We start from the raw sequence: 14,822 nt of genomic DNA on the forward strand, positions 1-14,822 counted from the left end.
CAGTACATATAGTCAGTTAACAGTGAGGCTGACGGTTGTCTACATCTTCATGTCTGTGTGTCTACATAACGAGTCTTCAGAGAATATGGGATGGCGTCCAACTGTGACACTTGGTGCCGAGCCAATGAATATCTACGAGTACGAGTGAATGTGTGTGTGGGCGTGTGTGCAAGTGGGCATGTTTGTGAGTGTGCATGCATGTGAATGTGCCGCAACAATTTTTTCCATTCTATTGTCAGTCTCTCTTTTTTCATTGCCCTACCCAGATATGTAGGAATTAGGCCACATCGCTCACTACAAACCTTCTCTAATCAAAGTGCCGATTCTTGAAACAGACAGCTGTTGTCATGTGCCTTAATTCCAATGGCTATCTGTCCCTGTGTAGCTGTCCAAGTACTTAGTTGGCCAGCTGGGGTTGCAGGGGAACGAGGGTTAACCGCGTCTGCCTGTCCGAACTCCTATTTGTGCAGTGGCCCGTTTAACAAAACAACATACACCACAAACACATAGAGACAAGGTAAGTTTCTTTTTTTATCCTCTCTAATGTGACTCATGGCAACCTCGCATTCACAGACGCTCGATGACGCTGTCGAGAATTTTACGAAGACAGCTGCTGCCATGGGGAGAGACGTCGGAAAGCTGACCACGAATGAGCGTTGTTTTTCGTTATGCAAAGATGCGGATCACAACTTTGCCCCTGAGGTCAGCGTGAACACATAACCTCTTGGTGTGTCGGCGAGAGTCACGGCAGACATAAAACATGTCAATTTTAATCTTGAGAGACTGATATTTATTTGTTCTGTAACTCGTGACATGCACGGACCTATATAACCGCAGCTAAAAGGACTGCCGTTCTCCATAGGGTGAGCATGAATGTAAGAAACATCTGTTGAAAAGCCAAGAGAAAAAAAAAGCCATATCCATTTCCCTGCACTTAGCAAGGACTCTTCCCAGCCTAACAGGTCTCTGGTCAAAGCACTGTGGCAAATAAAACCGGGCTTGACTAACGGAGGTGTACTTGCATGGTATGGTGTGTGTGCTGTACCCATATTCATCAAGGCTTGAGCCCCTCGAAACCTTTGCGTGCATGATGAGGATTCTTTGAATGCCTCGTGAAGTAAACCCTGGATGATCAGGATGGCTAAATTTACTCCCTGGTTTCATGAGTTACTGTCCACCTGACTATTCCTGGCTCAGGGCGGCTACCGGGGTGGGCCGAGGTAGAAACAATGCGGAATATCGGATTGTGACAAGGGCCGGATCACAACATGTTGTGAACGAATACACACTACGCTCAATAAATGCATGAAATTTGCATGTGAAGTTCGGCAGAGGCTTGGTGAAAGCAAGACCTGCTGATGCTACACGTGCTCATCGCTCGCGCGATAGAGTTTCTGAGGTCTTCGGAGACGGACCGGGTCGCACGGGGGAAAGGAAAGCGTTGAGTTTATGTGGCTGACAGACGACCCGGCCTCCGAAACAGACGTTACGAACATGCACGATCGGGAGGGGGAGGCAAGAGAGGAAGAGAGGGAACGGGAGAGAGACACACGGCCGCTACCAGTTGTTGGATTCAACGCCCGTGAATGAGTTTTACCGAGACAAGGTTATACTTAATAAAACCCACCAATTAACTTTATACAGCATGACATATTTTCTGAGTCGCAGTAAAGTAGCCGAGCATGGACAGTTAAACCACAAACAAAAATATCTTAAGCTAACAAAACCAGGGTTCGGGAGCAGAGCCTGCCGTTGTCGCTAGCTGCTAATTAGTGGGTTTTATTGTATAATCCAATATCAGAGCGGAGAGAGCTGTCAAAAGTCGTTACAAAGCAATTTGTTGCCCGGCTCTTGCTGTAATGCTACCTGCCCCAGGTGTCTGGGGGGGGGGGCGGGGGTAACAGGAATAAAAGAGAGGAAAGGGCCAGGCGTGTTCAAACAGAGCTAAGCGTTGGAATAAGCGCCTGCTGCTCAACAAAGCCACACGCTGCTCTGATTCTGTCACTCGATCCATAGATTCTCCAGAAGTCGCACAACGTCATAAAAGACGGAAAAGGCCATTTCTCCTTTATGCTCATGAGATGGTTTCAAGATTAAGGGGGAGGTTTAACCTTTAAAGCACACACACACACATGCACGCACACGCACACACATCCACATGTGCACACACACACACATGCACACGCAGGTAGGGCTCAGGTCAGAGGCCAAATGGCTCTGAACTCTCTCCCTTCAGGCCGGGTGGATCAGAGGTTCCTGTGTGTGCGCAGCCCTCCATTTATTTTACCCATCATCCCTCATCAGGCCAGGATGACCCCGTGACCTTGGAGCTAGGGTTACCTGTCAGTTGACTGTCTGTTCACGAGCGCAGGGCTTGACGCTGTGTCAACATTTGTCCCGTGGAAAAAGAAAAAAAAAGAAGAAGAAGAAGAAGGGAGAAAAAGGGGTTTGTCATCGGGACGTTTTACGAAACGCACAGCAAAGCAGGAGGGCGCAAAAAGGATTAAGTGCTCCGAATTTAGCTGTAGCCTCCACCTATTTACTTCCTCATGATGAAGCTCATCGCTTCGCTTGATTGGCATGCTCCTTAAATCCGTGATGCACTTGTGCGATAACTCCTGTTTACTGGGGGGGGGGGGGGCAAAGACCCCCGAAGAGCATTGTAAACAGATGACCGCATGGCTGCTTGGCTGAGGACAGTACCAGGAAAAGCCCTCTGTCACAGCCCCCGCCCCCCCCTTTCTGTGTACCGTCAGGTATCAATCAAGTTCTGTAAGTGGGCTCCTTGAGAGGAGATGCTATCAGCGTTGCCCCGTATACACTCACACCACAGTTTCCCTTATCTCTGCCGAGATAACCGCCCCCCCTGTCACAGCACGGGCCCTCAACACAATCACACACACACACACATTTCCCTCTTATAGTTTCAGCTGTGTAATACGTAGACCACTTTACTTCAGACAGAGCCCCCCCCCCCTCCAAAAAAAGAGAGAAAAAAGGGGCCAATTTGCTCTGGTTCCTGTTTAAAATTCAATAAGTGTATATCTTATATTACAACTGTGTCGTGCTGGTGGAGGCTGGCGGAGGCTGGAGAGGGTGCCTGCTCCTTCAGATTCAAATCTCTGATGCTATCGGCCCTCAGAAGCAACATGATACACATCTCGGTTGACAAATCTAGACCGGCGTGAAATTAAAGAGGGGGGGGGGGGATCAGACATATTCGTGCACTGTTTTTTTTTTGTTGCGGTTTACAGTTACTGTTTAAAGACGGGGTGCACTGATGATTCACGGTTCACCTAAAATTAGGCGGGTTTGTATTTACAAGTTAACACTCTCGGCGCATTTGATCCGTAATTACGTAGTGTGGGCGATACATAATGAGATGAGAATTCGACACGCAGTCGGCCATTTAATTTTTTATTTTATTTTCCTCACCCAAACAAACGGGATGCGTCGTACAAAGTGTGGTCTCAGCAGTTGGGGAACTTGTATAAAATGCGGTGTTTAGCGGCACACAGTCACTATGCGTTGTTGGTTTGGCACTGGGCTTGTGGCAAACAAGGTGAGGAGATGGTCCTTGTCTAGTCCGGTTTGCCGGTTTCCTCCAGACCACAGCGTGATGGGCCTAATAACAAAAACAAGCATCCCGGTGTGGAGCTGGTCCCGCAGTGTGAGGACCTTAATGAGGAACATGTGGAGCTGCCCAGACACACAGTCAGAGGAAACCCAATCCCTCACTCCCTCAATCTCTCCCCCCCTTCCTCCCCCTCTGCAGCCTTCTTCCTCTCTCTTGCTCTCTCTTTTTGTGCAGCCATCTCTCTCTCTGTAGCCTTCTCTCTCTCTCTCGCTCTCTCTTCCCCCCCCCTCTCTCTCATTCTTTTACTTTTGTCCTCCTTCTCTGCCTTCTCTTTCTGCTTCGGCAAACTTCCAGCCCTACTTTCTGACTCTCTAATCCGAACACACTCTTGAATACTAAGGAAATCTAACGCTTCGATGGAGCTGCATTTCAGTTCTCATGACGTTTTCCGTGGTGATACTCGCACGACACATTTTGCTAATTTCCTTGCTGTCTCTCGTTGTGCACCAGCCCCTCCAAACAGCCTCGGTCCACCCATCCTCGGCCTTTACATTTCTACTGAAACACCCCTCCATATGCTTCTGTTTATGGTACTGGCTTCAGAAAGACAGACTCATCTACATCTCTTTTTTTTTTACGATGAGTCTCACACACCATTTTTGTTATGCTCGAGTTTAGCTGTTTTGTGAGGCAGACAACTAATAACACCAGACTGACCCCCCCCCCCCATTCACATCAGAACAAGTGACCCGGTGAAAGGAGACATTTTCTTTTTTCCCCATATCCCTGAGTTTTTTGCCTGACACATCTTAGTGAAGCCCACTCACTTTCTCACCCCCAACTTGTTTTGACCGGTGTAATATGCATATTTGCTGGGTCATGCAATGCAATATGCTTACAAGGAAAAGGGAGAAGAAAGGGGGTCTTTCTCCGTCCATCAAGCTCAGCAGACCATCTATGGGGGGGGGGGTCTCTTTCATGTGACGAATTCACCCTGTCCATCCACCTGGATCAATTAACTGTTTGCTTCACTGGGCTGCATTTGAATGATGCCAAAGTCCCATCAGGTCCTCGGTGAGGAGCCCCGACTCATTCTGAGACACAATTGACTACTGAGAGTAGCAGTATCGTTTACACCGTGGACTTGAATGTGTTGTCTCCAACTCAGATGCAACACACAGTTGCCATGCGTGCTTGGGGGCTGGAATTAGACGTCGCATGCCATGAAACAGATGCATCGTTTGTTCGTGCCAGCGTGCAGGCATTTCTTTGATTGATACTATGAGATGTACAGCTGACGCATAGCCTTCTGTCCCGTCCGAAGCTATTACTAAATGAACTCAACATGTTTTCTCTCCCAGGAGATGGCGAGCATCGGGTCTGAAAATAAACCCTGCAACAGGTGAGCCACTCGTTCATTACATTTTCAAAATACAATTGATTGCCGCTTGCCGTGGACTCACACCATCGACATTCCTTTAGCATGGGCACATCACTGCTCCACGCCCTTGTTGTCAGTGGGAATATTAACATTAACCTGCTTAGGGGATTTGAAATGTGTCCATAAAGCAAGGCCATAAAGCGGATCAACCAACCAAGCCTCCAAAATTAGCTGAACAAACAGAGTAAGGTAGAGCCCCCTTGGGGAATAAACTGGGCACACTGGAACCAGTGTGACGGAGGCCCGTCTGGCAGCGCACAACAATCCCAGCGTTCCACTCGGCTTGAGCTGTCTTCGTTTCCCCCTCCACTATATATATCAGCCCCACATCAACATGGGCCTGTGAGGACCTTTCACAAGACTGACAGGCCACCTGAATCACACAATTGTGCGGCCGGGGGAAGCCAGCATGTGTATAGAAAACCCAGTGATCCAATAACTGTCTGGGTTCACTTCTCTCTCATAACGTCGGGGAGGGAGGTGCAGGTGAAGAGCCATACCTCCAGCTTCCCAAATGTCCAAGTTGTACTCTGCTAAAGCTTTGACTTTTAATCCAATTCTACAATTTATGCACAGTTACAGCTGTTGATTTTCAAGAAAAAAGAAAAAGAAAAAAAGATCCTGTAACTGACTGGCCCATTAAAATTCTTTATTCACACAGTGCAAGAATCTCAGACTGGGTCTCAAATAATTCTGGGGGCCTTGCAGATGGTCCTGCCTTGACACAGCTGTGCAAATGAAAGACAGAGTGTCGTTGAAAGAGTAGAAGAGATGGAAAGTTGGCCGCCGAAGCAAAAAAAGAAAAAAAGAGTAACATGCCAATTACCAACTGAAAATGTAATGGAAAAAGTAATTGTCCATTAAGGTTTACAGTGGGGAAAATAATTCAGTAAGGGTATTTTCTCTGTATTTTGACCCTGATAAGAATAGACAAGCTGCATCTTTTACTGGCAGGTCTGCCACCACTACTGGGAAAGAAAATATGATCTGAAAAACAGTTTATTAACCTCAAATATGAAAACTACCCGATGCAATGAAGGAAACACCACATGCATGCATCATTATGGGTCACCTCTAAATATTTTGAAAATTTACTCTCTAAACCTCGGTTATTATTATTTCCACTACATTTTCAGTGATCAAGCATAATATTCCTAACCCTATTTTCTCTGCGTTATTATGCTGTCATGTTATATTTAGCAGACATGAATAAAAATATAGGTAACACTTAAATTTAAGAATGGTGATACAAAGTGGACACTTTTTGGTTACATTATTATTAATATTGTTATTGTTGTAGCAGTTGTTACCTGTTGAAAGCTATAGATTAAGCATGGTCGCCTGTACTTCAGAACAGTACTCACCTCACGAATGAGCAAATTCCCCCGAGTGTTAATTGTTTATTATCACCGGGCCAATAAAGCAGTGATACGATCCATCAAGTTGCACTTACATCCTAAATTGTTATTTAGAGCCCTGTATATTCGAGCCCCATTGTTTCAGGTGAGAAAGCAACAGGTGAGGAAAGTAACGTGCTTAACGCGCACGCGCGTACAGGAAGCACACCCGTACATGTGACAGTTGTTTCTCTCAGGGCCATTTGGGGCCTTCGGTGGGGTTGGGGGGAGGTGGGGAGAGATGGGGGGGGGCAAACGGGACAGTGTGTTTGCATGCTTTGTAGTGCAAAGTGTGTGCTCGGCATGAAGAGTCCAGTTACATTCTCTAATAACCTGTTAAAGTTCTGCATGACAAAAGCAGCCCCCCCCAGCACGTTTGCATTCATTCAGTGCCCGTCGAAAGGCTGTTTCCCCTTCAGATTTCTTACGACCAGAACGTGTACTATCACCATCACCATCAGTTAATAGATGGTAATAGAGCTTTTCCTTCTTCTTCTTCTTCTTCTTCTTCTTCTTCTCCCAACCTGACGATATCCCCCTTTTAGTTCAAAGTATCGATAAAATGTCGCACCTTTCTTTATTGACGCACGCTCACTTTTTGCATCGGCCTAATTACCACTAAAATGTAAATATCAAGCGGTTAGTGAATAATTAGTGTGCCATTGGCCAACCATCACCCCTGAGCGCGCCCCCCCCTTCTGAAGTGGAAGTCCCTCCCCCCGGAGAGCCGCCCTGCCGACGGGGCCTCTTTTTGAATGACAGCGCTTTGGGACGGGAGACGAATTTCTCTCCGATTTCCCCGCAGCCACGGCGTCGATGAGCAGCAGTGGAGCAGCTCCATTCTAACTGAATGGACTGGTATGGGGAGAAGCGGACCTCAAAACTCGGCTAAGCGGCGGCTTTGGAACTGTATAACTCTGACCATGGTTTTACTCTCGTTGCTGTTTCGACCAGGTAAGACATTTTGATTCTGTGCATGCAGAAACCCCCCACCCCCCACAAAAGCAAACAATTTACCCGCACCCCGGAGCGGAGGTCGGGGGGGGGGTGAAAACTTTAGTTGTGGTGTGTGTTGTTGTTGAAAAGTTAACTTTGAACATCTCCCCGTGAGTACAAAGGGATTCAAGCAAAAGTGTTTGTGATTGTTGAGTTTTGTGTGTGTGTTTTTTTTCTACCAATGTGGGGGAAAAAAATCACTGTTGGTCAAAGTATCCCACCCGGTGTGGAGACGAACGTTGTATCCCGAGGAATCACATCCGCAACAACTAAGTAGAGCTAGCGATTAACGTGTCACTTAACAAGGCGGTTATGTGGAAAAACCAACGGTCTTGTGCGACAAAATACCCCTTTTTTTAAACATCGTTTTCATAAAACTACCAACGATCATCACGTGTTGCTGCGAATACTTTTTTTTCAAATCTGCGAAGTTGCGTAAAGTTGAGGGTAACGCTCCCAGCTAGCATACATAGATAGCATGATGGAGCCTCTCGCGTCGTACACATCCCGAAGGAAACCGAAGCACGTTGTTTTCACGGAAAATGCGGTTTAAATAACGGGGGGGGGGGGGACAAACGCGACGCGGTTTCTGTCGTTGTTTAGAGCTGCTGGTCGAGTCCCGGCGTTGTTTTGTAGTTCTGGAGGTGAAGTCGTCGACGGGTGTTTTTGTTCCCTCATTCATGCTTCATTTGTTGGCTACCATGCATGTTGTCCCGACTTCTCGGCCTCTGAGCGCGTTGGTCGCGCGGTGCTTTTGGTCTGTCAGCGAAATGAACGCCAGCGTCGGGTTTATATGTTATTAGTTTTTAATCAAGCTAGTGCAATTGAACACAACCACTATTGGGAGACAACATAAGATAGAAGTCTCTTTTTTTCCCCACGTTGCAAAGAGTTGATTGTAAGTTGTTAAACTTGGGGTTGAAACGCTCTACATCGTAATTATAAAAATACATCGGACAAATAAAGCCACTTTGCAGGGCGCAAAAGGTCTGGCAGATCTGACCCCAGGGAGTTAACCACATTATTGATCATTTATTATCAAACTGGGCAAAACGAGTTGTTTAACTTAGCTACTCTTCCATCTCGGCATTTCCTCTAACAACTTGCCCCCAACTTGGATAATAATACTGATGGAGTTGAATTAGAAACGGTATAAATGTCTTTCGAGCCAGCTTTTCTAAGCGTTTCAAGCTGGTCCTGGCTGCAGCTAGCTCTGCCTTTTTTACGTGGAGGAGTTGTCAACTTTCAGACAATCTTTAATTGGGAAACTGCCCGTTTTATTTTTTCTTCTGTATTTACGAAGCCTTAGCAAAATTCAACATATATGCTCCATCCTACTGTGAAACATTGTAATATGCTGATGCCACTCTTATTTTTGGGTGGGCTGTTTGACTTTCCACCTTTCTTTAGTTTTCATGTTTGCTTGCGGCTCACTAAGTGGCAGAACATAAAGACCCTTTGCACAGATGCATGGTTGTTGATGGGTCCATAGGCACTGATTGTCAGAAAGTGTCAAGTCAAAGCAGACTTCAGTGACCTCACCACTAGATGGGGGAGGCATGGTGGAATTCAGAAGAGGGGTGTAGAATGCCTCCGACGTGACCTTTCACACTCCATCTCATTTTTTTAAAGGCGTATGTTTGAGTCCAGTGACTGTGAGAGAAATTCATTATAGGCCACGCACCCGAGATGCAGCCACAGCTGCATCTCGGGTGCATGTGAGGGGTGCATGTGAGGGGCATGAGACGGTGTGAAATATTTACGTGGGAGCAGATGTACATCTCTTGACTAACTCTGTGTCCATACTGTTACAAGAGATCTGAGTAGATGGACCATTGAGATAAACTCAAAAATAGTTTCCCCTAGCCCAGTCTCGTCATGTGTGCGGATGCCACCCAATGTTTACCATTAGTTCTTGTGATTTGAATAAGCAGATATAATCCACACACAGAGAAGGTTAATATTTTGTTGTACTCTATTTTCAGTACGGGACGTCGCTGAAATGACTCATCACTTTTTATCCCTCAATGCAACTAGACAGTATTTTTCAAGAAAATAAACGTGACCGGCGACGTCACAGGAAGCCAAAAATTTTGGTGCGCCCCCCAGCCCATAAAGCCAGCTGTTCTGTTTTGACCCTTAGTTGCTGAACAAGTGTTGCTCTTTGTGATGTTTCTCTTGGGTCTGAAGTCAACTATCCCTGTATGCCTTGCCAGACTGTGCCATAGCATGTAGTGTAGCTTAATGGACTTCTATTGGCTCAGAAACGGCCAAACCACATTCAACACCCTTAAGCAAACTACACAGGTTGGTTTCCTCCTGCTGTGAAGCTGTGTGTTATTTCTGCGAGGGCTAGTCGGGGGAAATAAGTTTTGACTTATTCTTAACTCTGTCGTTGAGTATGGGATCATGGTCATGTGGGCTCACCTATTTGGGTTTTAATGGCTCTCTTGATTGAGGTAAACTTGATAGTGGAAACACTTGCCTGCACCGCTTCATTCACTGTTCAGGGGTTCTGAATCTTATTCTTGAGAGAGTAAAGGTATAAGTGTCTTAAAAGGTGTCCACAACAGGTTTTGTACAGATAAACATTCGGGGTTTTATGCAGTGGAATAAAACTTAAGCAACTTTAGAGTATGCATGATCTTTGCTAATTGTGAAGTTGTCACAAAAAGTTCAAGGGGGGGATTTTAAGTCCTATCTACCCTAGTTTTTTTCTTCTCCTGTAGTACTGATAATCTATTCCTTCTGCTTTTCAGCTCACTGCCAGCAGTGTCGAATTCAGCGCTGCAATGCGGAGTACGTGACCTCTACCTCGCCCTCTAGTGGTCTACAGGAGGAGGTGCCGCCAGACGTGGATTACTGTATTGCGCTGCGGGCCTACGCCCTGTGCACTAGACGCACAGCACGCAGCTGTAGGGGTGACCTGGTGTACCACTCGGCTGTCTTTCGCATTAAGGAGCTCTTCTCCCAGTACAACTGCTCCAGTGATGGGCCCACCTCCTCTGCCAAGGCCCCCAGTACGTCCCGACCCATCGTCTCTGAGCTGTGCGACTACGAAAGTCGGGTAATGGCATCGGGGCCAGCTGTCCAGCAGAAGAAATATGCCCACTGTGGATTATTTGGAGACCCCCACCTGCGGACTTTTCGCGACGAGTTTCAGACCTGCAAGGTGGAAGGGGCGTGGCCTCTGATCGATAACCGCTACTTGTCAGTGCAGGTGACCAATGTGCCGGTTGTCCAAGGCTCCAGCGCCACAGCGACCAGCAAGGTAAAGAATTCAGCCCCTGAGCTGGGTGCCAGAGCAAGGCGTGTTTTTTTTGGTTTTTTTTTTAGTAGTTCATGGCAGGCTCTTGACTTTCACTTCTCATTTCAGTTGTTTATGCCCATCCTAGCAATGAAAATACTGTCTCTAGAGTCTCTAGAATTGGACTTGTGTTCTAACTCAGCTTATGTAGGCCACATGAGCACCTCTTTTTTTTCTTTAATCCTAACAGCAGTTTAAATCAAGTCAAAAATATTAAAACACTTGCACTTAATTGTCAGCCCTGGTGCCTCTGCAGCCTCTAGCATTCCTCTTGTCTTACAGCTCCCTCAGATCTACAGGGAGGGGAGAGGAGCGAGTCCTTTGGTGTTGAATCACAGACATGCTTGAGCGCTCTACCTTTAACACATGGGTGGTCATATGGTAGTGATTAACGCTCACTCAAACATTTCCCTCCACTGCTGTGATCTGGAATGTTTTTTTCACCCCTTTGGTCAAATAATTAACTGGACGCGTTTTTATGTAAATATGGAATAATGTGGAAAAACAGAAGAATAATTGGACGGCAGCAAGAGGTTCTTTCTAATCCTGCTGTTTTTGAAACCATCATCATCTCAATCTTACGTTTTGTATATAAAGTCCAGTGCAGACTCGAATGTCATGAAATTCTGAGAGGCTTGTTTTGACATTTGTGTCATAAGTACTTTCTTCAAAAAAGTCATTAATCAGTATCTCCCCCCCCCCCCATCACTCTTATCAATGATGTTTGGGACTTTGCTAAACTTGGGTTTATCTTTCACCCGTACCCATAGGAAGATAAAGAAATGTGCTCAGCCACACAAAAACAAACTGCGCAACATTGTAAACAGTTGCTTTGAAGTCTGCTCCACATCAGGGATGGCAGAACAAACCATTTAAAAGGAATTTCCAGTGTGTATTGGGTGGAGAGCGTAATGCAAAGCTGTAGTCTGGATACGTCCGCGCCAGTACCCTGTTGAATCGGGCCTGTTTTCAGCTGTCAGACATGGGACAGGAAATCATCCATCAAAATACAGTATCCCCGTAACTGTAAACTTAACCACAACCACCTCTTTGTCAAGTAGCTTTGAAAAAAATAAGAGGCCTAGGCCCTGACTTTTCAAATCTTAACGTGAATAACAAATTGAAGTCAGTCATTGAGCAGGTACTGAACACTGCCGGTGTAGCGAAACATACCAGAGATTTATGGAGTCATGAAGCGTGGAGACAGTCGTCTCTGTGTTTGATCCTGCACTCAAGGAAAATGCCAGAGTTATTGCCGTCATTTATGGCATTATTAGCAATTTGTTGTAGATAAGGTTGGACAGGTGATTGTTGGACCACACATTTGTGGCAGCATTGTGGTTGATTTGACATTTATTTGTTTGCTTGATGCGTTTAGATAGACCATTTGCTGCTTTCTTCTGAATGGTCTTCTTTCTGTATGGGTTTGTTGCCATCCGATTGCACCATGGAGTAAATCACTGTCGGTGTAATGTAAAAAAAAAAACCCCAAACAAACAGATATTGGCTTTAAAATTATGAACGCCTACTAACTTTCAAATATAATGGCACCTCCCCCATCTGGTTGGAATATTGGTTTCCTACTGCCACACTGTGGCAAAAAGTGGTATCACTACTTTTTTTTTTTAAGGGGGTTATTCAATTTCTAAATGAGAATATGATGTTTTGGAGCTTCATTTGTGTAGTGAATCTTATTTTTCCCCTCATCTCTTTTTTAGATCACGGTAATCTTCAAGTCATACCACGGCTGTACGGATCAAAAGGTGTACCAGGCCACCACTGAGGACCTGCCCTCAGCCTTTCAGGATGGGACACGCACCGGCGGCGAAAGCAGGAGCCTGATGATTGTGGAGCGGGGAAGCTCCGGAGTGGGCCGGCAGGTGAGGATCCAAGCTCGCTACATCGGCACCTCCATTATTGTGAGGCGCGTTGGCCACTACCTGACCTTTGCCATCCGCATGCCCGAAGACACTTTGGACTTCTCGGAAGAGAACGGCGGGCTGCAGCTCTGCCTGCACGGCTGCCCGCGCAACGAGCTCATCAAGGAGCACATGCTAGGCCGTCAGAGCCAGCAGCCACGCCCGCCGGGTTCCGGGCAGGGCAGCAACACCGCACTAGCCCCCCTGCTTCCCCCGCACCAGATCTACACAGTGGAGCGGGCCACTGCCAAGTGCAGAGACACTCTGCAGGTGGAAGATGTGTACTTCCAGTCCTGCGTGTTTGACTTGCTGACCACAGGAGATCCGGAGTTCTCCATGGCAGCCTATGGCGCTCTGGAAGACCTCAAAGCGCTGCCTCCCAGTAAACTGAAGCAGAATTCCCCAAGGACTCCTCGCCTTTCCAATCGGGGCACATCGCAAACGTTGGGCACAGCAGTGTCCACCACCCCCTCCCTGATCTCACTCCTCCTTCTCATTCTGCTGCTTTCATAAAAAAATAAATAAATAACAGGAATCAAATCAAAGTGGAAGCATTACCAGCTTGAGGAATGAGTGCCTAGAGCACAGACATTTTTATATATACATATATTTTTTTCCCCTGTTGTTTTTCCTGTTGACAATATTTGAAGGATTTAGCACTCATTTAAGAGGCCATTGTTGCCTCTTTACAGTTTCTGCAGACTCTCGCATTTGCCGCTGCATTTGAGTAAAGCCTGAATGCACACAAGCACGTGGTTAAGGGGGTTACGTATGTACTGCTCACTCTGTTTCAACACACACATCCTGAAAATTGGATTGAAATGATTAAAAGGAATCTTTGAAAAATGTGAAACTCCAGATGTTATTGTGCTGAGATAAATGCAGCTTGTCAGAATGATTTTTTTTGTAAATAATTTCCTTTTTTTCCAGCCTCATGACTGTGGATAACCTCAAAAGCTCATGATTTCTCCGTGTATTGAGTTGCATTGGTTGAAAGTGATCTTGATTTCAGTGCATATTTCTCTTCGGTTATTAGATCCTGTATATTTCAATAGTATCATTCGGCACTTAATGGTTTGTAACACTCCCAAGTTCTGTTTGAATCAGTTATTTTCTGAAATTGATGTATTTTGTACACAGGAGCCAACAACTATACGTAAATACTACCTATCCAGAAAACACGGATGTTTTGGTGTGACATGCTCGACAATAGACCCTTTTACAGTTGGTAAACAGTGATCACGTGATTTAGTATGCGCGCGCGTTTTGGCAGCAAAAAATGGCGGAAGTACGGTCATACCTACAGTTGCTTAATCCGAAAGATCGCGAATGCTACCTCAAGAAATTAACTTTTAAGTTAACTGTAGTGAGTCTGATTATTTCAGAATAAAATCAGCCGTGATCTCTCAGGGAAATTGGATGCATCTGAGCTTATTTTAAGGTGTTACAGCAAGGGGAGGTAGTTATGTAAATGAGATCAGTTTTTTTATTTTTAGACCTGTTCTGGCAACCCACGACACAACAAGATGACATTTTAAAAATGTAAATATCAATCGATCAAAAATCCTCTTGCACTCTGCATTGATTGGAGATGGAGAAGTTGCCTCTTTTGCTGCCAAAATGTGCGCGCATACTATGCGTGACGTAGGTCATAAGTGTCTATACGCCATCCAAGTTTTGATATCTCTGTTGGTTTAGTCAAACACTCCTTCTTCAAGCTGCTTGGCTTCCAGGCTTTTAAAGAAAACAAAATCTCTATATAATAATATATTGAAAGACTGTATATATGTGTTTATATATTGTGTACATTTGCCTGTGTATAGATGTTTTAACAGTAATGTTTTACATTTTTTGTGATTACTTAGGTTATTCTGAGTTCTTGTATAAGAGGGAAACTAATATGTGTTGTACCACATCTGTAATTTTCTGTATTAAAAAGTGTTGGACACTCCGAACTAAGCCTCGTGTTGGTTCATTTTTGCACTTTTTTCACCACCATGTGTCATGTGAAGTTGATTATTGATACAACCGGCGTTGTGTTGAGTGGGCCCAAATTGTATAAGCGTGTTATAGTTAGTTTTGCTATAAATTACAGCACTTATGCTGGAAGGTTGTGGATCACTTTGCATGGCCCTCTGTACCATGACTCTGAATTCTTCTGTTGCCTATGAGACTTTGCCTTTAG

The 14,822-nt window shown here is 45.5% G+C and overlaps 1 protein-coding gene across 1 annotated transcript; it reads left to right on the forward strand.

The window, feature by feature from the left end:
- The first annotated feature begins 7,211 nt into the window (after nucleotides 1-7,211).
- rgmd (RGM domain family, member D) lies at nucleotides 7,212-14,587 on the forward strand. The gene is made up of 3 exons (XM_056277217.1): nucleotides 7,212-7,369; nucleotides 10,171-10,682; nucleotides 12,437-14,587. The coding sequence occupies exons 1-3, from the start codon at nucleotides 7,276-7,278 to the stop codon at nucleotides 13,148-13,150; spliced, it is 1,320 nt and encodes a 439-aa protein (XP_056133192.1). The 5' UTR covers nucleotides 7,212-7,275; the 3' UTR covers nucleotides 13,151-14,587.
- The last annotated feature ends 235 nt before the right edge of the window (nucleotides 14,588-14,822 follow it).

The sequence above is a fragment of the Lampris incognitus genome, chromosome 3 (assembly GCF_029633865.1).
Source record: "Lampris incognitus isolate fLamInc1 chromosome 3, fLamInc1.hap2, whole genome shotgun sequence".
Classification (NCBI taxonomy): Eukaryota; Metazoa; Chordata; class Actinopteri; order Lampriformes; family Lampridae; genus Lampris; species Lampris incognitus.

Coding starts and splice junctions, on each gene's coding strand:
- rgmd (XM_056277217.1), top strand. CDS start 7,276: ATGGGGAGAAGCGGACCTCAAAACTCGGCTAAGCGGCGGCTTTGGAAC. Junction 7,370..10,170: donor CTCGTTGCTGTTTCGACCAG/GTAAGACATTTT, acceptor TCTGCTTTTCAG/CTCACTGCCAGCAGTGTCGA. Junction 10,683..12,436: donor GCGCCACAGCGACCAGCAAG/GTAAAGAATTCA, acceptor TCTCTTTTTTAG/ATCACGGTAATCTTCAAGTC.